Raw genomic sequence first — 15683 nt, 5'->3', positions numbered from 1 at the left:
CCACCATCCTGCTGTGATGTAAGGGTCTCTTAACCTTTATTTAGTCCCCATTGAAAGATCAGCTCCACTTGGTTGACACCACATTACTCCTCCATCACTCTAACTATATTTGGCAGAGATGCAAAACAGGTATCTGCTTTACTAGACATACAGAAAGTGTTGGATGAACTCAGCAGATCAGCAACATCCATGGTGGAAAATGGACAGATGATGGATTTCATTCCGAAACAATGACTGTCCATTTCTCTACATAAAATGATACCCAACTCAGTGAGTTCTTCCAGTAATTGGAGTGTTGCTCCAGATTCCAGCATCTGTCTCCTGTGTCTTCATCATATTCACCAGCATCTACATAACACTAGACATGACATTTTAAAATTACCAATTCCCATCCTCATCATATCAGAATAGATTTCCACCTGAGCTATCAAACCTTGCTTGGGTGATGAAAAACCAAGATAACTAGATTCCATTCACATCATAAATGTTGGCTGAAAACTGTTACTGGCAACATTGTAGTTCTATAATTAGATTATTAATCCCAAGGCTTGGAGAAATGAAGGAGAGAAAAAATTCAATTGCCATCAATTCTGAGCACAATTGAATTTATTAGCGAATTCAATAGTCTCAAAGTAAAATAACGAAACTACTGTATTGATGTTTAAAATAATGAGAGAGAGAGAGAGAGAGAGAGAGAGAGAGAGAGAGAGAGAGACTGTGTGTTTCTGTAAATCCATTCATGCATGTGTGTGTCTGTCTATCTGTCTGTCTGGGTGTTTGTGTCTGTCTGTCTGTTTGTTTGGGTGTTTGGGTCAAAATCCTTCATGAAAGGTCCTCCAGCAATTTGTTGCTCTGTATTCCAGCATCTGCAATCTCTAACATCAACATAAAAACACAAAAGGTTACAGAGGGAAAAGGGATTTATCGGATTACTCAGAGTACCTGCATAGACTCTGTAGGCTGTTTGGCTCCTTTCTTTGTCATGAGAAACATGATTTAGCGTCCTTAACTGAGTAATTATTTGGCAGTAAACTAACAAACAGTTTTAGGACTTGTAACAACTTGCCTGGGGCTGAAAGAGCTGCAGGGATGGTTGTCAGCCACTTGGCACTAACTGTTAGGCGTGTTCAAGGGAACAGGAACTACTGCTGACAGCTGTACTCACCACATCAAAGCTGCAGTTGATGGGCTCAATGCAGAACATTTTGAGGGACCACAGAAAGTTGAGCATTGGCGCATACGTTTCCTTCCAGCAGCTGACCAACAGTCGGACTTTCACATTACGCAGGAAGAGAGCTTCTCGCAGCTCTTTCTCTATCGTGGGCCAGTACCTGAAACAAATACAGTTATTGCTTTCCCCAGTGGAACAAATGCATCCTGTCTCTGGTGAGCTTGGTTCCCAGCTTTAGTCAATGTCTCACCTGCTGCACCTCGGGACTGGTGATTTCAACAGGTTAACCAATGGATTTAATGGAACTATGAGCTGCACCCAGTAGCAACATTTCCTCCATCCAATCACAATGGATTTTTTTCCTTAAAAGAGTCATGCAGCTTGGAAACAGGTTCTTTTACCCAACTTGTCCATGCCAACCAGTGCCTGTGTCTGACCCGCATCCCTCCAAACTCTCACTATTCAGAAACCTATTTAAAAGTCTTTCAAACATTGTAGTTCTACCACCAATTCCTCTGGCAGCATATAGGCACCAGTCTCTGTGGGAAATAAATTGCTCCTGAGATTCCCTTTAAATCAGAGATTCCCAACCTGGGGTTCATGCACCCCTCTGTAAGGTCCCATCGCATAGAAGAGGTTAGGAACCCCTGCTTTAAATCTTTCCTAGCTTTAGATTCCCCAATCCCGGGGAAAAGCTAATGTTCATCCACCTTATCTATATCCCATGTAATTTTATAAATTCCCATATGGTCACCTCTCAGCCTTCTTTGCTCCAGGAGAAATAATCTTAGCATATCCAGTTTTATAAGGGATGCTCTCCAATTCGTAAGACCATAAGATACAGGAGCAGAATTAGGCCATTTGGCCCATCAAGTCTGCTCTGCCATTTCATCACGGCTGATCCAATTTTCCTCTCAGCCCAAATCTCCTGCATTCTCCCTGTATCCCTTCATGCCCTGACCAATTCAGAATATATCATCCTCTGCCTTAAATATACATAAAGACTTGGCCTTCACCAGCTGCCTGCGGCAAAGAATTCCACAGATTCACCATTCTCTGGCTAAAGAAATTCCTCCTCATCTCCATTCTAAAAAGATGCCACTCCACTCAGAGGCCTTGTCCTCTGGTCTTAGATTCTAGGTTCCTAAGGAAGCACCTTAAAGACCCATGAACACTACCTTCTAGAAGGATGAAAACAGCAGATTCCTGGGAACACCTCCACTTGAAAATCCTCCTCCAAGTCACTCACCATCCGGACTTGGAAACATATCGCTGTTCCTTTATTGTTGCTGGGTCAAAATGATGAAATTCCCTCCCTAACAGCACTGTGGATGTACCTACACCTCAGGGACTGCAGCAGTCCAAGAAAGCAGCTCATTATCACCTTCTCAAGGACAACTAGGGATGGACAATTCTGCTGGCTTAGCTGGCAATGCCCACATCCCATAAATGAATTTTTAAAAATTCTCCCACCATATGAAATATCCTTTCCACATTTACTCTCTCCATGAGTCGATAGGTTTCAATACAGTTACCTCTCATTTTTCTGAATTCCAGTGAATACAGGCCCAGACCCATCAAATGCTCTTCATATGACAAGCCATTCAATCCTAGAATTATTTTTGTGAACCTCCTTTGAACCATCTCCAGTTTCAGCACATCTGTTCTAAGATAAGGGGCCCAAACCTGCTCACAATACTGCGTGAGGCCTCCCCAGTCCTGTGATACCATGGGCTCATAGCTTGTTATGCAGCCTCATGTGTGGCACCTGTCAAAGGCCTTCTGAAAATCCAAGTACACAACATCAACCATTCTGCTTTGTCTATCCTACTTGTTATTTCTTCAAAGAATTCTAACAAATTTGTTGGACAAGTTTTCCCTCAAGGAAACCATGCTGACTATGGGCTATTTTATCATGTGCTTCTAAGTACCCTGAGACTTCATCCTCAATAATTGACTCCAACATCTTCACAATCACTGGGGTCAGACTAACTGGCCTATAGTTTCCTTTCTCCTGCCTCTCTCACTTCTTGAAGAGTGGAGTGACATTTGCAATGTCCAGTCTTCTGGAACCATTCTAGGATCAAGTGATTTTTGAAAGATTATTACTAATGCCTCTACAATCTCTTCAGCCACCTCTTTCAGAACTCTGGCACGTACACCATCTGATCTGGGTGACTTACTACCGTCATTTGAATCGGGAGCAAGTTACAGCTTGTGATTCAGCTGGGAGCTCAGAGAATTCAACCGTGTAGGTAGGATTTAAGCCTACCTGGTCAATACCTGTGGAGGAGGGGGAACTGCGCAGGCGCGAGTGACGTCAGCGTCGAGCGCGCACTTTAAAAGGCAGGACTTCTTTTCAGAGCGGGCAGCGGAGTCTGTGGAAGCAGAGTCCTGGGATTTGGCTAAGTGGGCATCGGCAAGCCTGTGTGATTGCTCGCTGAGGGGAAGAAGGTAAGGTCGCTAGGTGCTTTTTAGACTTATTCTATTAATCCAGTTCAGGTATGGGGGAGACAGTCAGAGCAGTGGTGTGCTCCGTATGCAGTATGTGGGAGGTCAGGGTCAACACAGTTGTCCCTGATGGCCACACCTGCAAAAGGTGCGTCCAGCTGCAGCTCCTATCAGACCGAGTTAGGGAGTTGGAGCAGGAGCTGGATGAACTACGGATCATTCGGGAGGTGGAGGCAGAGATAGATAGGAGTTACAAGGAGGTAGTCACACCAAAAAACCAAGAAGTAGGCAGATGGGTGACGGTCCAGAGAGGCAGGGGGAGCAGGCAGAGAGAGCAGAGCACCCCTGCGGCCATTCCCATTAACAATAAGTATACTGCACTGGATACTGTTGATGGGGATGACCTACCAGGAATGAGTTGTAGTGGTCTTGCCTCTGGCACAGAGGTTGAACCCTCAACTAGAAAGGGGAGGAGGGAAGAGAAGAGAGCGATAGTTTTAGGGGACTCTATAGTTAGGGGGGCAGATAGGAGATTTTGTGGGGCAGATCGGGAGTCTCGGATGGTATGTTGCCTCCCTGGTGCCAGGGTCCGGGACATCTCAGATCGGGTGCAGGCTATTCTTGAGAGAGAGGGCATGAACCCAGATGTAGTGGTCCATGTAGGGACCAATGATGTAGGTAAGGTGAGTGAGGGGGTCCTGCTTAGAGAGTTCAGGGAGTTAGGAGTGAAGCTGAAAGGCAGGACCTCCAGGGTGACAATCTCGGGATTGCTACCTGTGCCACGTGCAAGTGAGGCGAAGAATAGAATGATTATGCACATTAATACGAGGCTGAGAGCATGGTGCAGGAAGGAAGGGTTCAGGTTTTTGGATAATTGGTCTTTGTTCCAGGGACATTGGGATCTGTTTCGAAGGGATGGTCTACATCTGAACCGGAGGGGTACTAACATTCTTGCAGGAGTATTTGCCAGTGCTGCTCGGGGGGGTTTAAACTAGATGTGCAGGGGGCAGGGATCCAGATCCAGAGGGTTGGTCAGAAGGTGCATGGGGTTAAATGTGTACAAGGTTTGGGTGATCTTGAGAAGGTCATCAAAATTCAGGGTGCAATTTGCCCGATGGAAGTTCAAGGAGCTGGGTTAGGTACAGTAGACAGTGTTTTAAGCAAAGAGAGGAGGAATGGGCTAAGAATTCTATACTTGAATGCGCGTAGTGTCAGAAATAAGACAGATGAGCTTGAAGCTCAGATGAAAATGGGGAACTACGATATTGTTGGGATAACGGAGACATGGCTGCAAGGGGATCAGGCCTGGGAATTGAGTGTACCAGGGTATACGTGCTATCATAGAGACAGAAATATGGGAAGAGGGGGTGGGGTGGCCCTATTGGTGAGGAATGAGATTCAGTCCTTAGCAAGAGGTGACTTGGGAACAGGGGAAGTAGAGTCTGTGTGGATTGAGCTGAGGAACAGTAAGGGTAAAAAGACCCTAATGGGTGTTGTGTACAGGCCCCCAAACAGTAGCGTGGATATTGGGTACGTTGATTAGGGAGTTAACATTGCCATGTGCTAAAGGTAATGCAGTCGTTATGGGAGATTTCAACATGCAGGTGGACTGGGAGAATCAGGTAGGTGCTGGACCCCAGGATAGGGAGTTTGTGGAGTGTCTAAGGGATGTATTTTTGGAACAGCTTGTGCTTGAGCCAACCAGGAACGAGGCTATTTTGGACTTGGTGATGTGTAATGAACAGGAATTGATAAGTGATCTTGAAGTAAAGGAGTCATTAGGAAGTAGTGATCATAACATGATAAGTTTTTATCTACAATTTGAGAGGGATAGGGGCAGATCAGAGGTGTCAGTGTTGCAATTAAATAAAGGAGACTACGGAGCCATGAGGGAAGAGCTGGCCAAAGTTAAATGGGCGGATGCCCTGGCAGGAAAGACAGTGGATCAGCAGTGGCAGATATTCTTGGGCATAATACAAAAGATGCAAATGCAGTTCATTCCAATGAGAAGGAAGGATTCAAAGAGGGGGAAGGGGCCACAGTGGTTGACAAAGGAAGTCAGAGATTGTATAGCATTAAAGAAAAAGAAGTATGACAGGGCTAAGATGAGTGGGAATACAGATGATTGGGAAAGTTTTAAGGAACAGCAGATCTTAACTAAAAAAGCAATACGGAGAGAAAAAATCAGGTATGAGCTCAGTCTAGCCAGGAATATAAAAGGGGATAGCAAAAGCTTTTTTAGCTATGTGAAGAGAAAGAAGATAGTTAAGAACAATGTTGGCCCCTTGAAGAATGAATTGGGATAAATTGTTATGGGAAACAGGGAAATGGCAACAGAATTTAATGCATACTTTAGATCTGTCTTCACCAGGGAGGACACAAGCAATCTCCCAGATGTATGGATGGGCCAGAGTCATAAGATATCAGAGGAATTGAGACAGATTGACATTAGGAAAGAAACTGTGATGAGTAGACTGGTAGGACTGAAGGCTAATAAATCCCTGGGTCCAGATGGTCTGCATCCGAGGGTTCTAAAAGAGGTGGCTCAGGAAATTGCGGATACATTGGTAATCATTTTCCAATGTTCCTTAGATTCAGGATCAGTTCCTGAAGATTGGAGAGTGGCTAATGTTGTCCCACTTTTCAAGAAGGGAGGGAAGGAGAAAACGGAGAACTATCGCCCTGTCAGCCTAACGTCAGTCGTGGGGAAGATGCTTGAGTCCTTTATTAAGGACGAAATAGTGGCACATCTAGATGGCAGAAATAGGATTAGGCCGAGCCAGCATGGATTTACCAAGGGCAAATCATGCTTGACTAATCTGTTGGAGTTTTTTGAGGGTGTAACAAGGATGTTAGACGAGGGTAAGCCAGTGGATGTTGTGTACCTAGATTTTCAGAAGGCATTCGATAAGGTGCCACATAGGAGATTGGTGAGTAAAATCAGAGCTCATGGCATTGGGGGCAGGGTTTCAACATGGATAGAAAACTGGTTGGCAGATAGAAAGCAAAGGGTAGCAGTGAATGGGTGTTTTTCAGACTGGCTGGAGGTGACTAGTGGGGTACCACAGGGCTCTTGTATTGGGACCACAGCTCTTTACGATTTATGTCAATGATTTAGATGAGGGCATTGAAAACTATATCAGCAAGTTTGCTGACGATACTAAACTGGGTGGCAGTGTGACATGCGAAGGGGTACGTTGGGAGAATACAGGGAGACATGGATAGGCTGAGTGAGTGGGCAGATACTTGGCAGATGTCATTCAATGTGAATAAATGTGAAGTTATCCACTTTGGAAGCTGGAACAAGAGGGCAGAGTATTGTCTGAACGGTGTCGAGTTAGGTAAGGGAGAAATGCAAAGAGACCTAGGAGTCCTAGTTCACCAGTCAATGAAGGTGAATGAGCAAGTGCAACAGGCAGTGAAGAGGGCAAATGGAATGTTGGCCTTTGTTACAAGGGGAATTGAATACAAGAGCAAGGATGTTCTTTTGCATTTGTACAGGGCCCTGGTGAGACCACACCTGGAATATTGTGTACAGTTTTGGTCTCCAGGTTTAAGGAAGGACATTCTGGCAATTGAGGAAGTGCAGCGTAGATTCACTAGGTTGATTCCTGGGATGGCAGGGCTGTCTTACGCAGAGAGATTGGAGAGATTGGGCTTGTACACGCTGGAATTGAGGAGATTGAGAGGGGATCTGATTGAAACGTTTAAGATAATTAAAGGATTTGATAGGATTGAGGCAGGTAATATGTTCCAGATGTTGGGAGAGTCCAGTACCAGAGGGCATGGATTGAGAATAAGAGGTCAGTTATTTAAAACAGAGTTGAGGAAGAGCTTCTTCTCCCAGAGAGTTGTGGAGGTGTGGAATGCACTGCCTCGGAAGACGGTGGAGGCCAATTCTCTGGATGCTTTCAAGAAGGAGCTGGATAGATATCTGATAGATAGGGGAATCAAGGGATATGGGGACAAGGCAGGGACTGGGTATTGATAGTGAATGATCAGCCATGATCTCAGAATGGCGGTGCAGACTCGAGGGGCCGAATGGTCTACTTCTGCACCTATTGTCTATTGTCTATTCAGAACCTTTTCTCTAGTTATGGTAACTTCGCACACCTCATGTCCCCGACACCTGGAACTTCCACCCTACTGCTAGAGTTTCCACAGTGAAGACCGATGCAAAATACTTATTCAGTTCATCCACCATTTCCTTGTCCCCCACTATTACCTCTCCAGCAATGTTTTGCGGCTGTCTGGTATCCACTCTTTCTGCTCGTTTACACTTTATCTAGCTGAAGAAACTTTTGGCATCCTCATGTGACCTTCCAGTAAATATTCTCTGCATTATTTCTTACTCAGTCACATTCTTCCTCCAATATTTTGGACAAAACTGCATATAAATCCCCAAGTTCCATCTGATCAATGTCTCGTACAGCTATAATGCAAATTTGAAACTCTTATACTCAATGCCTCTGCTATAAACTATAGAAGCATAAAAATCTACAGTACATTACAGGCCCTTCGGCCCACAATCTTGTGCTGACTATGTATCCCACTCTAAAACCTGCCTACAATTCCCCTATTGCATAGCCCTCTATTCTTTTAAGCTCCATGTACCTATCTACGAGTCTCTTAAAAGACCCTATTGTATCCACCTCTACCACTGTCACTGGCAGTGCATTCCACACACCCACCACTCTCTGTGTAAAAAAACTTACCTCTGACATCCTGCTTCTACCTAGTTCTAAGCACCTTAAAACTATGCCCCCTCATGTTATTCTGACAGGCACATACTGGCTTTACGCTCTCAAAATTTCATTTTTGTAAACCTCCCACTTACCAAGTACACCTTTGCCAGAAAGCAGCCTGTCCCAGTCAACACTTGCCAGATCTTTTCTGATACCATCAAAATTTCTCCAATTTAGAATCTCAACCCAAAGACCAGACCCATCCTTTTCCATAATTACCTTGAAACTTCTGGCCACCTTGTAGCTGAATCCACTACTATCAAGAAGTGTGTGCCCATGAATACAGGGCATTCCCAGGGACTGAGAGGCACTGTTCATGGCATCTTCTGGACATGTTGGCATCCTGAACAGTGCACAGCAAACTGCTCAATTTGCTGATCTCCAGGCCACCAGAGAAAGCTTCAAGCCAGCACTATCATTCTGAACATGCCTGGAACATGCAGGTAGCTCCTCCAACACATTGTGTGAATAGCCAGAGGCTTTTTCACAGGATTGAAATGGCTAACACAAGGGGGCATAGTTTTAAGGTGCTTGGAATTAGGTACAAGTGGGATGTCAGAGGCAAGTATTTCTACACAGTGGTGGGTGTGTGGAATGGACTGCCAGTGACAGTGGCGGAGACGGATACAATAGGGTTTTTTGAGAGACTCTTAGATAGGTACCTAGAGCTTAGAAAAATAGAGGGCTATGCAGTAGGGTAATTCTAGGCAGTTTCGAGAGTAGGTGACATGGTCGGCACAACATTGTGGGCCGAAGGGCCTGTAATGTGCTGTAGATTTCTATGATTTAGCTCTTAGCTTGGATGGTACAGCTACCAATCCCCACATAAGGCAATCTCTGTCAAGGGCAGGTTCATCCTGGCGCTGGTAAAAATGGGGGAACTGGAAATTCTGCTGCACATCCCAGCCACTTTGAGCTGCCATGCAGACCTGAGACAGTCTTTCCGGGTTTCCCTTTGGATCACCTCTGCTGTAATAGAGCTCATCTCTGTGATGTGCTGCTGCTGTCAGTGGAACACCATCCCCTGCATTGAAAAGGGACACTAGTGCTTGATGATCAGTCATCATCGGCGATCACTCGTAGTCGAGTATGATTCTCCTCCTGGTGACCACTTGTGCGTCCTGAGATGATTGACGAGGCTGATCCACGATCCAAGAACCCCAAAGCCCTCCCCCAGCTCCCCCCTCCCGCACGTAAGCAGCAGCAAAGCGACGATCCCCCCCACCACCAAAAACAAAAGCAATGGCGCCCCCAAGCACTCCAGCGTGCAGCAAAGCATCAGCAAAGATACAGAACTGCAGTACCCCAAAGACTACCAATTCACCCAGTAATCTGACAGACCACAGGCATTCTCTCTCCCTAATAAGGGAAAAAGAGATGCTGCTGTTTCACAACGAGAGGGGGGACATAACAAACAACTCGCCGATTAACAATGTTAAACGTCCATTGCGCCACTTTTTCCTCGGGTCTCTGGGCACACAGCCAGCTCTCTACTTTCAATCTTACATCTCCCACAACACACCGATTTGCCGCGGTGGAACCGACCTCGAGTCCGTCCGCCTCCGGAGTCACGAAATCCTGAAGCTCCGAAGATGTGCTTCCCAGTCTCTTCCTACGTTGAAGCCTCAGTCTCGGCAGCATGGTAGAGGTATTCTTCGAGCTGTGCAGTCCCCCTCATGGACAGTTCTTCTCCAGCTCTCCCTATCCTGTGCTAATTTCTCCCTCTACTCAGGTTGATGTGGCACTTCCTCAAGTGGGTCTTGGTATTGTCGAACCTATTTTTCTGTCCTCCAGGAGTGCGCTTTGTATCCTTGAGTTGATCAAGGAGGCAGGAGTCAGTCATACGAATGACGTGGCCAACCCTTTGCAATTGGTGTTGTCACGATTGTTGCTATGTAGCTAATGTTAGCTTCCTCCAGGATGCTGGAGTTCGTACACCTGTTCTTCCAGCTAACTCTCAGAATCTTTTGGAAGCATCTCTGATTGTAAGTTTCTAGGGAATTCATGTGCCTGCTGCATGACTCTACTCCATATAGCAAGGAGGGGAGGACTTTAGCTTTATAGACCAGAAGCTTAGTGTTGGTCTTCGTATCTTGATCTTCAAAAACCCTTTTTCTCAGCCTGATGATCAATAATGAGGGGAAACTCTCATACAAGTACTGGTTGAAACGTTTTGCACCCCAAACCAGACTCAAAGCCTGCCAATCCATGCATAACTTTTCTCTGCATCAGTAAGGGAATGTGATGCAAAACCTACGGGGTGTTCATGTCCATCACACATATGACAGCACCTACTCCATAAGGTGAGGCATCACAGGCAATTTTAATGGATGATATGGATCATAATATGTGAGTACAGTGTCTGACATCACCATTTTCCTTGCATTTTCAAAAGCCACCTCACAGTGCTTTGTCCATTGTCACTTCTTCCCGATCTGTAGTCAAGGGGTGGAGGCCAGTAGCCAGGTTTGGCAGGAACCTAAGACAAATCCTAACAAGGACCACAACTGTGATAATTCCTTTGACATTGGTGCATCCACCATTGCTTGAATTTTCTCAGCAGACATGTGTATATCTTAAGTGTCAATGGTATGACCACTGTAAGTGATGCTTGGTTTAAAGAATTCACACTTGTTGCATTATGCTCTGAGTCCATAATCTTCTGATCATTTTTTAACACTGTCTTGAGATTTTGGAGATGTTCCTTGCCATCCTCGCTGTAACAATGATGTCATCCAGATAACACTGAGTGCCTGGGCAGCCTAGCATCACCTGGTCTAAGCTTTCTGTCAAGAGTGCAGGTGCGGATGGTACTCCTGAAGTAAGCCTATTATACTGATAAAACCCTGCATGAATGTTTATGCAAGCCACTTACACCCAGAGCCGCTCCATGCGCCAGTGCCGCACAGGGCTGCCTTTTTAAACACATGGAGGGCCAGCATCTGAGCTGGTGGCTGTGGGTGAACAGCACAGTGGTGCAGTCTGCACACCCAGCCACCTGGAGTTGGTCCCAACCTCCAGAGGCCCATGTGGAGAACCATATTCTCCCAATGACACCTCTAGTTTCCTCTGGGTGCTCCAGTTTCCTTTCACATCTCAAATCCATGTGCGTTGGTTGGTTAACTACACAGGATAGAAAGTGGCTGCAGAGGGTTATAGACTGAGACTGCTCCATCACAAGAACAAAACTCCCCACCACTGAGAACATACTCAAATGGAATTATCTCGAGAAGGTAACACCCTTCATAAAGGACCCGACCCTCATTATCTGAGACATGCATGCCTACTTCTTATTTTCTCAATACTAATACCGGAGCCTGAAGATACACCCTCAGTACTTCAGGAACAACTTCTACCCCTCTGTCAACAGATTTCTGAACTCTCCATGACCCCATGAACAGTACTTTTGCTCTAATCTTTTAGTTCTTTTCTATGATAACTTGTAGTAATTTCACTGGACTGCTGTCACAAAATAACAATTTTCACAACATAGATCAGTGATTACTACCTCTCAAAGATCAGGCCCTTGAGCCAAATGGGATAACTTCACTCAACTTCACTTGCCCCATAACCACTGGACTCACTTTCAAGAACTCTTAATCTAATGTTCTCTATATTTATTTATTATTATTGTTACTTCTTTTTGCATTTGCAGAGATTGTGGTCTTCTGCACTTTGGTCAAACGCCCTAGTTGACTGGTCTTTCATTGATTCCGTTATAGTTATTATTCTATAGATTTATTGAGGATGCCCACAAGAAAATTAATCTGAGGGTTGTACACATTTGTATATAGTGACATACATGTACTTTGATAATAACATTTACTTTGAACTTTGAAAATAAACATGGTAAGGTTTATTTGTCACAGGTACATTGAACCACCAAAACATACAGTGAGCATTTGCGCCAATGACCAATATAATCTGAGGATTGGGCAAGGGACAGCCTGCACGCATTGCCACGCTTCCAGCATCACCATTGCATGCCTACAACTCACTAACTCTAACCTATACATCTTTAGAACGTGGGAGGAAACCAGAGCACCCGGAGGAAATCCATGCAGTCAACGGGAGAATATATAAACTCCCTACAGACAGCAGAGGAATTAAACGGGGTTGCTGGTCCTGTAAAGTGATTGTGCTAACTGATACACTACAGTGCTTCCGTCCAAACCTGACGTGTGCAGGAGAGTAGTAGAATCTGGGTGGAATTGTTAGGAATGCAGCAAGAGTAAAGTTGGATAGCGTGACTGGATGCACGATGATTAATGTAGACTCTGTGGACCAAAGGGCCCCTTTCTATATAGAGTCACTCCATGGCTCATGACAAATATTTCTTCATCATCACACCCCCTCCTGCCATTATCTTCATCAGTCCGTACTTCTTAAGTTCCAGAAATGGGAAAGGGCACAGTTAAAACTTCCTAAGGATATTTTCCCACTCTAAGAAGGTCATGGGGAGTGGAGAATAATAGAAGATGGTTGCTTGCTCCAACAGGATTTTGTAGGACAGAAGGCAGTGGGGAGGGGGATGAAGTGAAGCTGGAACACCATGGTTGCTCATGGTTTTGGCCCTGCTGTACACATCACAAACATATTTCATCACCTTGACTACAAGGGGGTTGAGGCACAAGGGCATTTCCTCTTGAGGCAGCACTCAGCATCTCCGTTTGGGCAGCACCTTGAAGGAGTTGGGTCAGTGAGTGCCCGATGTCTCTGGGTGCCAGGGCTTGACAACACTCAGCACGTGCAAGCTGTGTGTTGTGCAAGTAAGACTGCAACAGTGCACCGCGCACAATGGCGAGACGCAGCATACAAATGTTACTGAAGACCCCTGCGTGAGGGAATTCTCCCGATGAATTGAGCAAAGTCCGAGACTGGTTGTGTAGTTGATCAGATGTGACACTTGGAGATGAAATCATTGATCTGGACAATTTTGCTAGGTGACTGAACTTCTTGCCACTCTGTTCACGTCCAAGGCCAGGTTTTCACAGTCACATTTGGTTAGCCTCCGCTCTCCCCTTGGGACCAGAGCATCACTTCCTGACCACCTCCATCACCAAAAGGATTCAATGCAGAGTTTTAGAAGTTAGAACTTGCATTCCTGATTTTATTGCCAGGTCAGCTTCTGTTACAGGAAATGTAGCTCCCCCTTGGAGGGAAGCTCTCAGAGATACTGTAGTCTTTCACTGATGCTGGAAACCCACCAGATGGGCTCAGTGCTGAAGCTGCCTTCCAGAGACATCTACAGTTAGTCCGGACTCTGCCATCATTCCAATGAGGAAGGCACTGAAGCTGGTGCATTGACCACTTTGAGTGAAAGGGTGAAATTAACTATGGATTAGAGTCCTCATCCAGTTTGGGGGGGATGGGCTTCTGAACTTAGCTTCTAACAAGGACCCTCATTAAACAAGGCCTGTACATGAGATACTGATGTGCATTCATATTTGCTACAAGTGGAGCAGGCATTGGGAAACCACTTTAACAAGCAGCTTTGCTCTGCCCACAAGCAAAATGTCCAAAATGGCCAACAATTTTAACTCCAATTCCCGTTCTCATTCCAACACGCCAGTCCATGGCCTCCTCTACTGCCATGACGAGGACACTCTCAGGTTGGAGGTGCAACACCTGGGTAGCCTGGGTAGCCTGGGTAGCCTGATGGCATGAACATAGATTTCTCTAACTTCTTGTCATTTTTCTCCCATCCTCTTCCTTTTTCCATTCTGCTTAGCTATTACCCCTTCTCTTCTCACCTGCTTATCAACTCCCATTGGTGTCCCTCCTTTTTCCCCCTTTTCCCATTTTTCAATCTTTTTATTGATATTCCAGTAAAGAATATACAAATCAGAGGAGAAGTTTAGCAAACAGATAATACAAAAGTCATATAAACAGCAGTAAAAAAAAAGTATATATTGTCAAAATCAGATAGGTAAAATGTTACGCTGTTATATATACAATATAATCAAACAAAAACTACAACTCCTCTTAACAATCGTAAAGATTAGAAATTTTATTTAATCAAGGGAAGAAAAAAAAACCCCACTAACTAAACTGAAACAAAAAAAAAGAAAAGAAAGATTGGGCAGTCCATTTGAGGACAGAATTAGAAGAAAGAGAAAGAGGGAAAAAAACCTTCCTTCCAGTCATCTCTGAACCTTCACGGATAAGGATTTTCCCTAAAGAGAATAAAGAAAAATAAATAAGTAAATAAAATCATGTGAAAATATTGAATAAAGGGTTGCCAGACTTGTTCAAAATTAAAAGATGTATCAAATGTCAGGCTTCTAATTTTCTCCAAGCTTGGACATGACATAATGGAAGAGAGCCAATAAAAAACAGTAGGTGGGTTAGATTCTTTCCAGTATAGCAAGATAGCCCTCCTACCAGTAAAGTTGATAAAGTTCTCACATGTTGAGCAGAAGCAGACATTCTGCTTGCTTCCTCTGGAATAACTCCAAAAATTGCTGTAAGTGAATTGGGTTGAACATCCACATTTTAGATATAACTTTCCCTTTTTCCACTCTCCTCTCTTATCAGATTCCTTCTTCTCCAGCCCTTTAACTTCTTCACATCACCTCAGCTACTCAATTCATCCCCTTTCCCCACCTGCCTGGCTTCATCTATCCTCGTTTAGCTTGTTCTCCTTCCCCTCTCCCTCCTCTTCTCCCTTCCTTTCTGGTCCTGTTGATGTGTCTCAGCCTGAAACTTCGACTTTTTACTCCTTACCATAGATGCTGCCTGACCTGCTGAGTTCCAGCAGTCTTTTGTATGTGTTACTCTGGATTTACAGCATCTGCAGAATCTCTTGTGTTTCTATCATCCATATGTCTATTTAAACATCTCTTAAACATCCGTAATCTATCTGTTTCTACCACCACCCCTGGCAGGGTGTTCCATGCACCCACCACTCTCTGTGCAAAAAAATGTATTACCCCGACACCCCTCCAATACCTTCCTCCAATCATTTAAAAATGATCTCCACCCTCTTATTCATCACATCTGCACTTCTGCATTGGGAAAAAGTCTCCAGCTATCCACTAAATCTATGCCTCATAAACATCTTGCACTGAAGGGCCTTAACTGCTCAGGTGTTCTACAGTACCGTGCAAAAGTCCTAGAAACATGTGTATGGCTCGGGTGCCATATTTCTTAATGTGGAACAGAGAGTGAGTGTGTAAACCTGGCAGGAGCAAGGGATGTTGGGAAGGAGGAGGGTGGAGCACTGCATGAGGTGTGTGAGGCAGGTGGCAGAGAAGGAGTGCCAGGGGCAGGGTTGGCATGGGTGCAGACATACACAGCCCTGAGGGACCAGGCAA

The 15683-nt window shown here is 44.9% G+C and overlaps 1 protein-coding gene across 1 annotated transcript in view; it reads right to left on the bottom strand.

Annotated features, from left to right (window-relative positions):
- Window positions 1-15683, bottom strand: part of LOC132402451 (inactive phospholipase D5-like) — a 172018-nt gene that overhangs the window by 54002 nt on the left and 102333 nt on the right. Inside the window, exon 8 of the mRNA XM_059985301.1 lies at window positions 1166-1331. Within this exon, the coding sequence (XP_059841284.1) occupies window positions 1166-1331 (166 nt within the window). The remainder of the gene's footprint in view (window positions 1-1165; window positions 1332-15683) is intronic.

Source organism: Hypanus sabinus, chromosome 12 (assembly GCF_030144855.1).
Source record: "Hypanus sabinus isolate sHypSab1 chromosome 12, sHypSab1.hap1, whole genome shotgun sequence".
NCBI lineage: Eukaryota > Metazoa > Chordata > Chondrichthyes > Myliobatiformes > Dasyatidae > Hypanus > Hypanus sabinus.
Note: the sequence above shows the minus strand (reverse complement) of the source record. Positions and strands in the feature narration are given on the sequence as shown.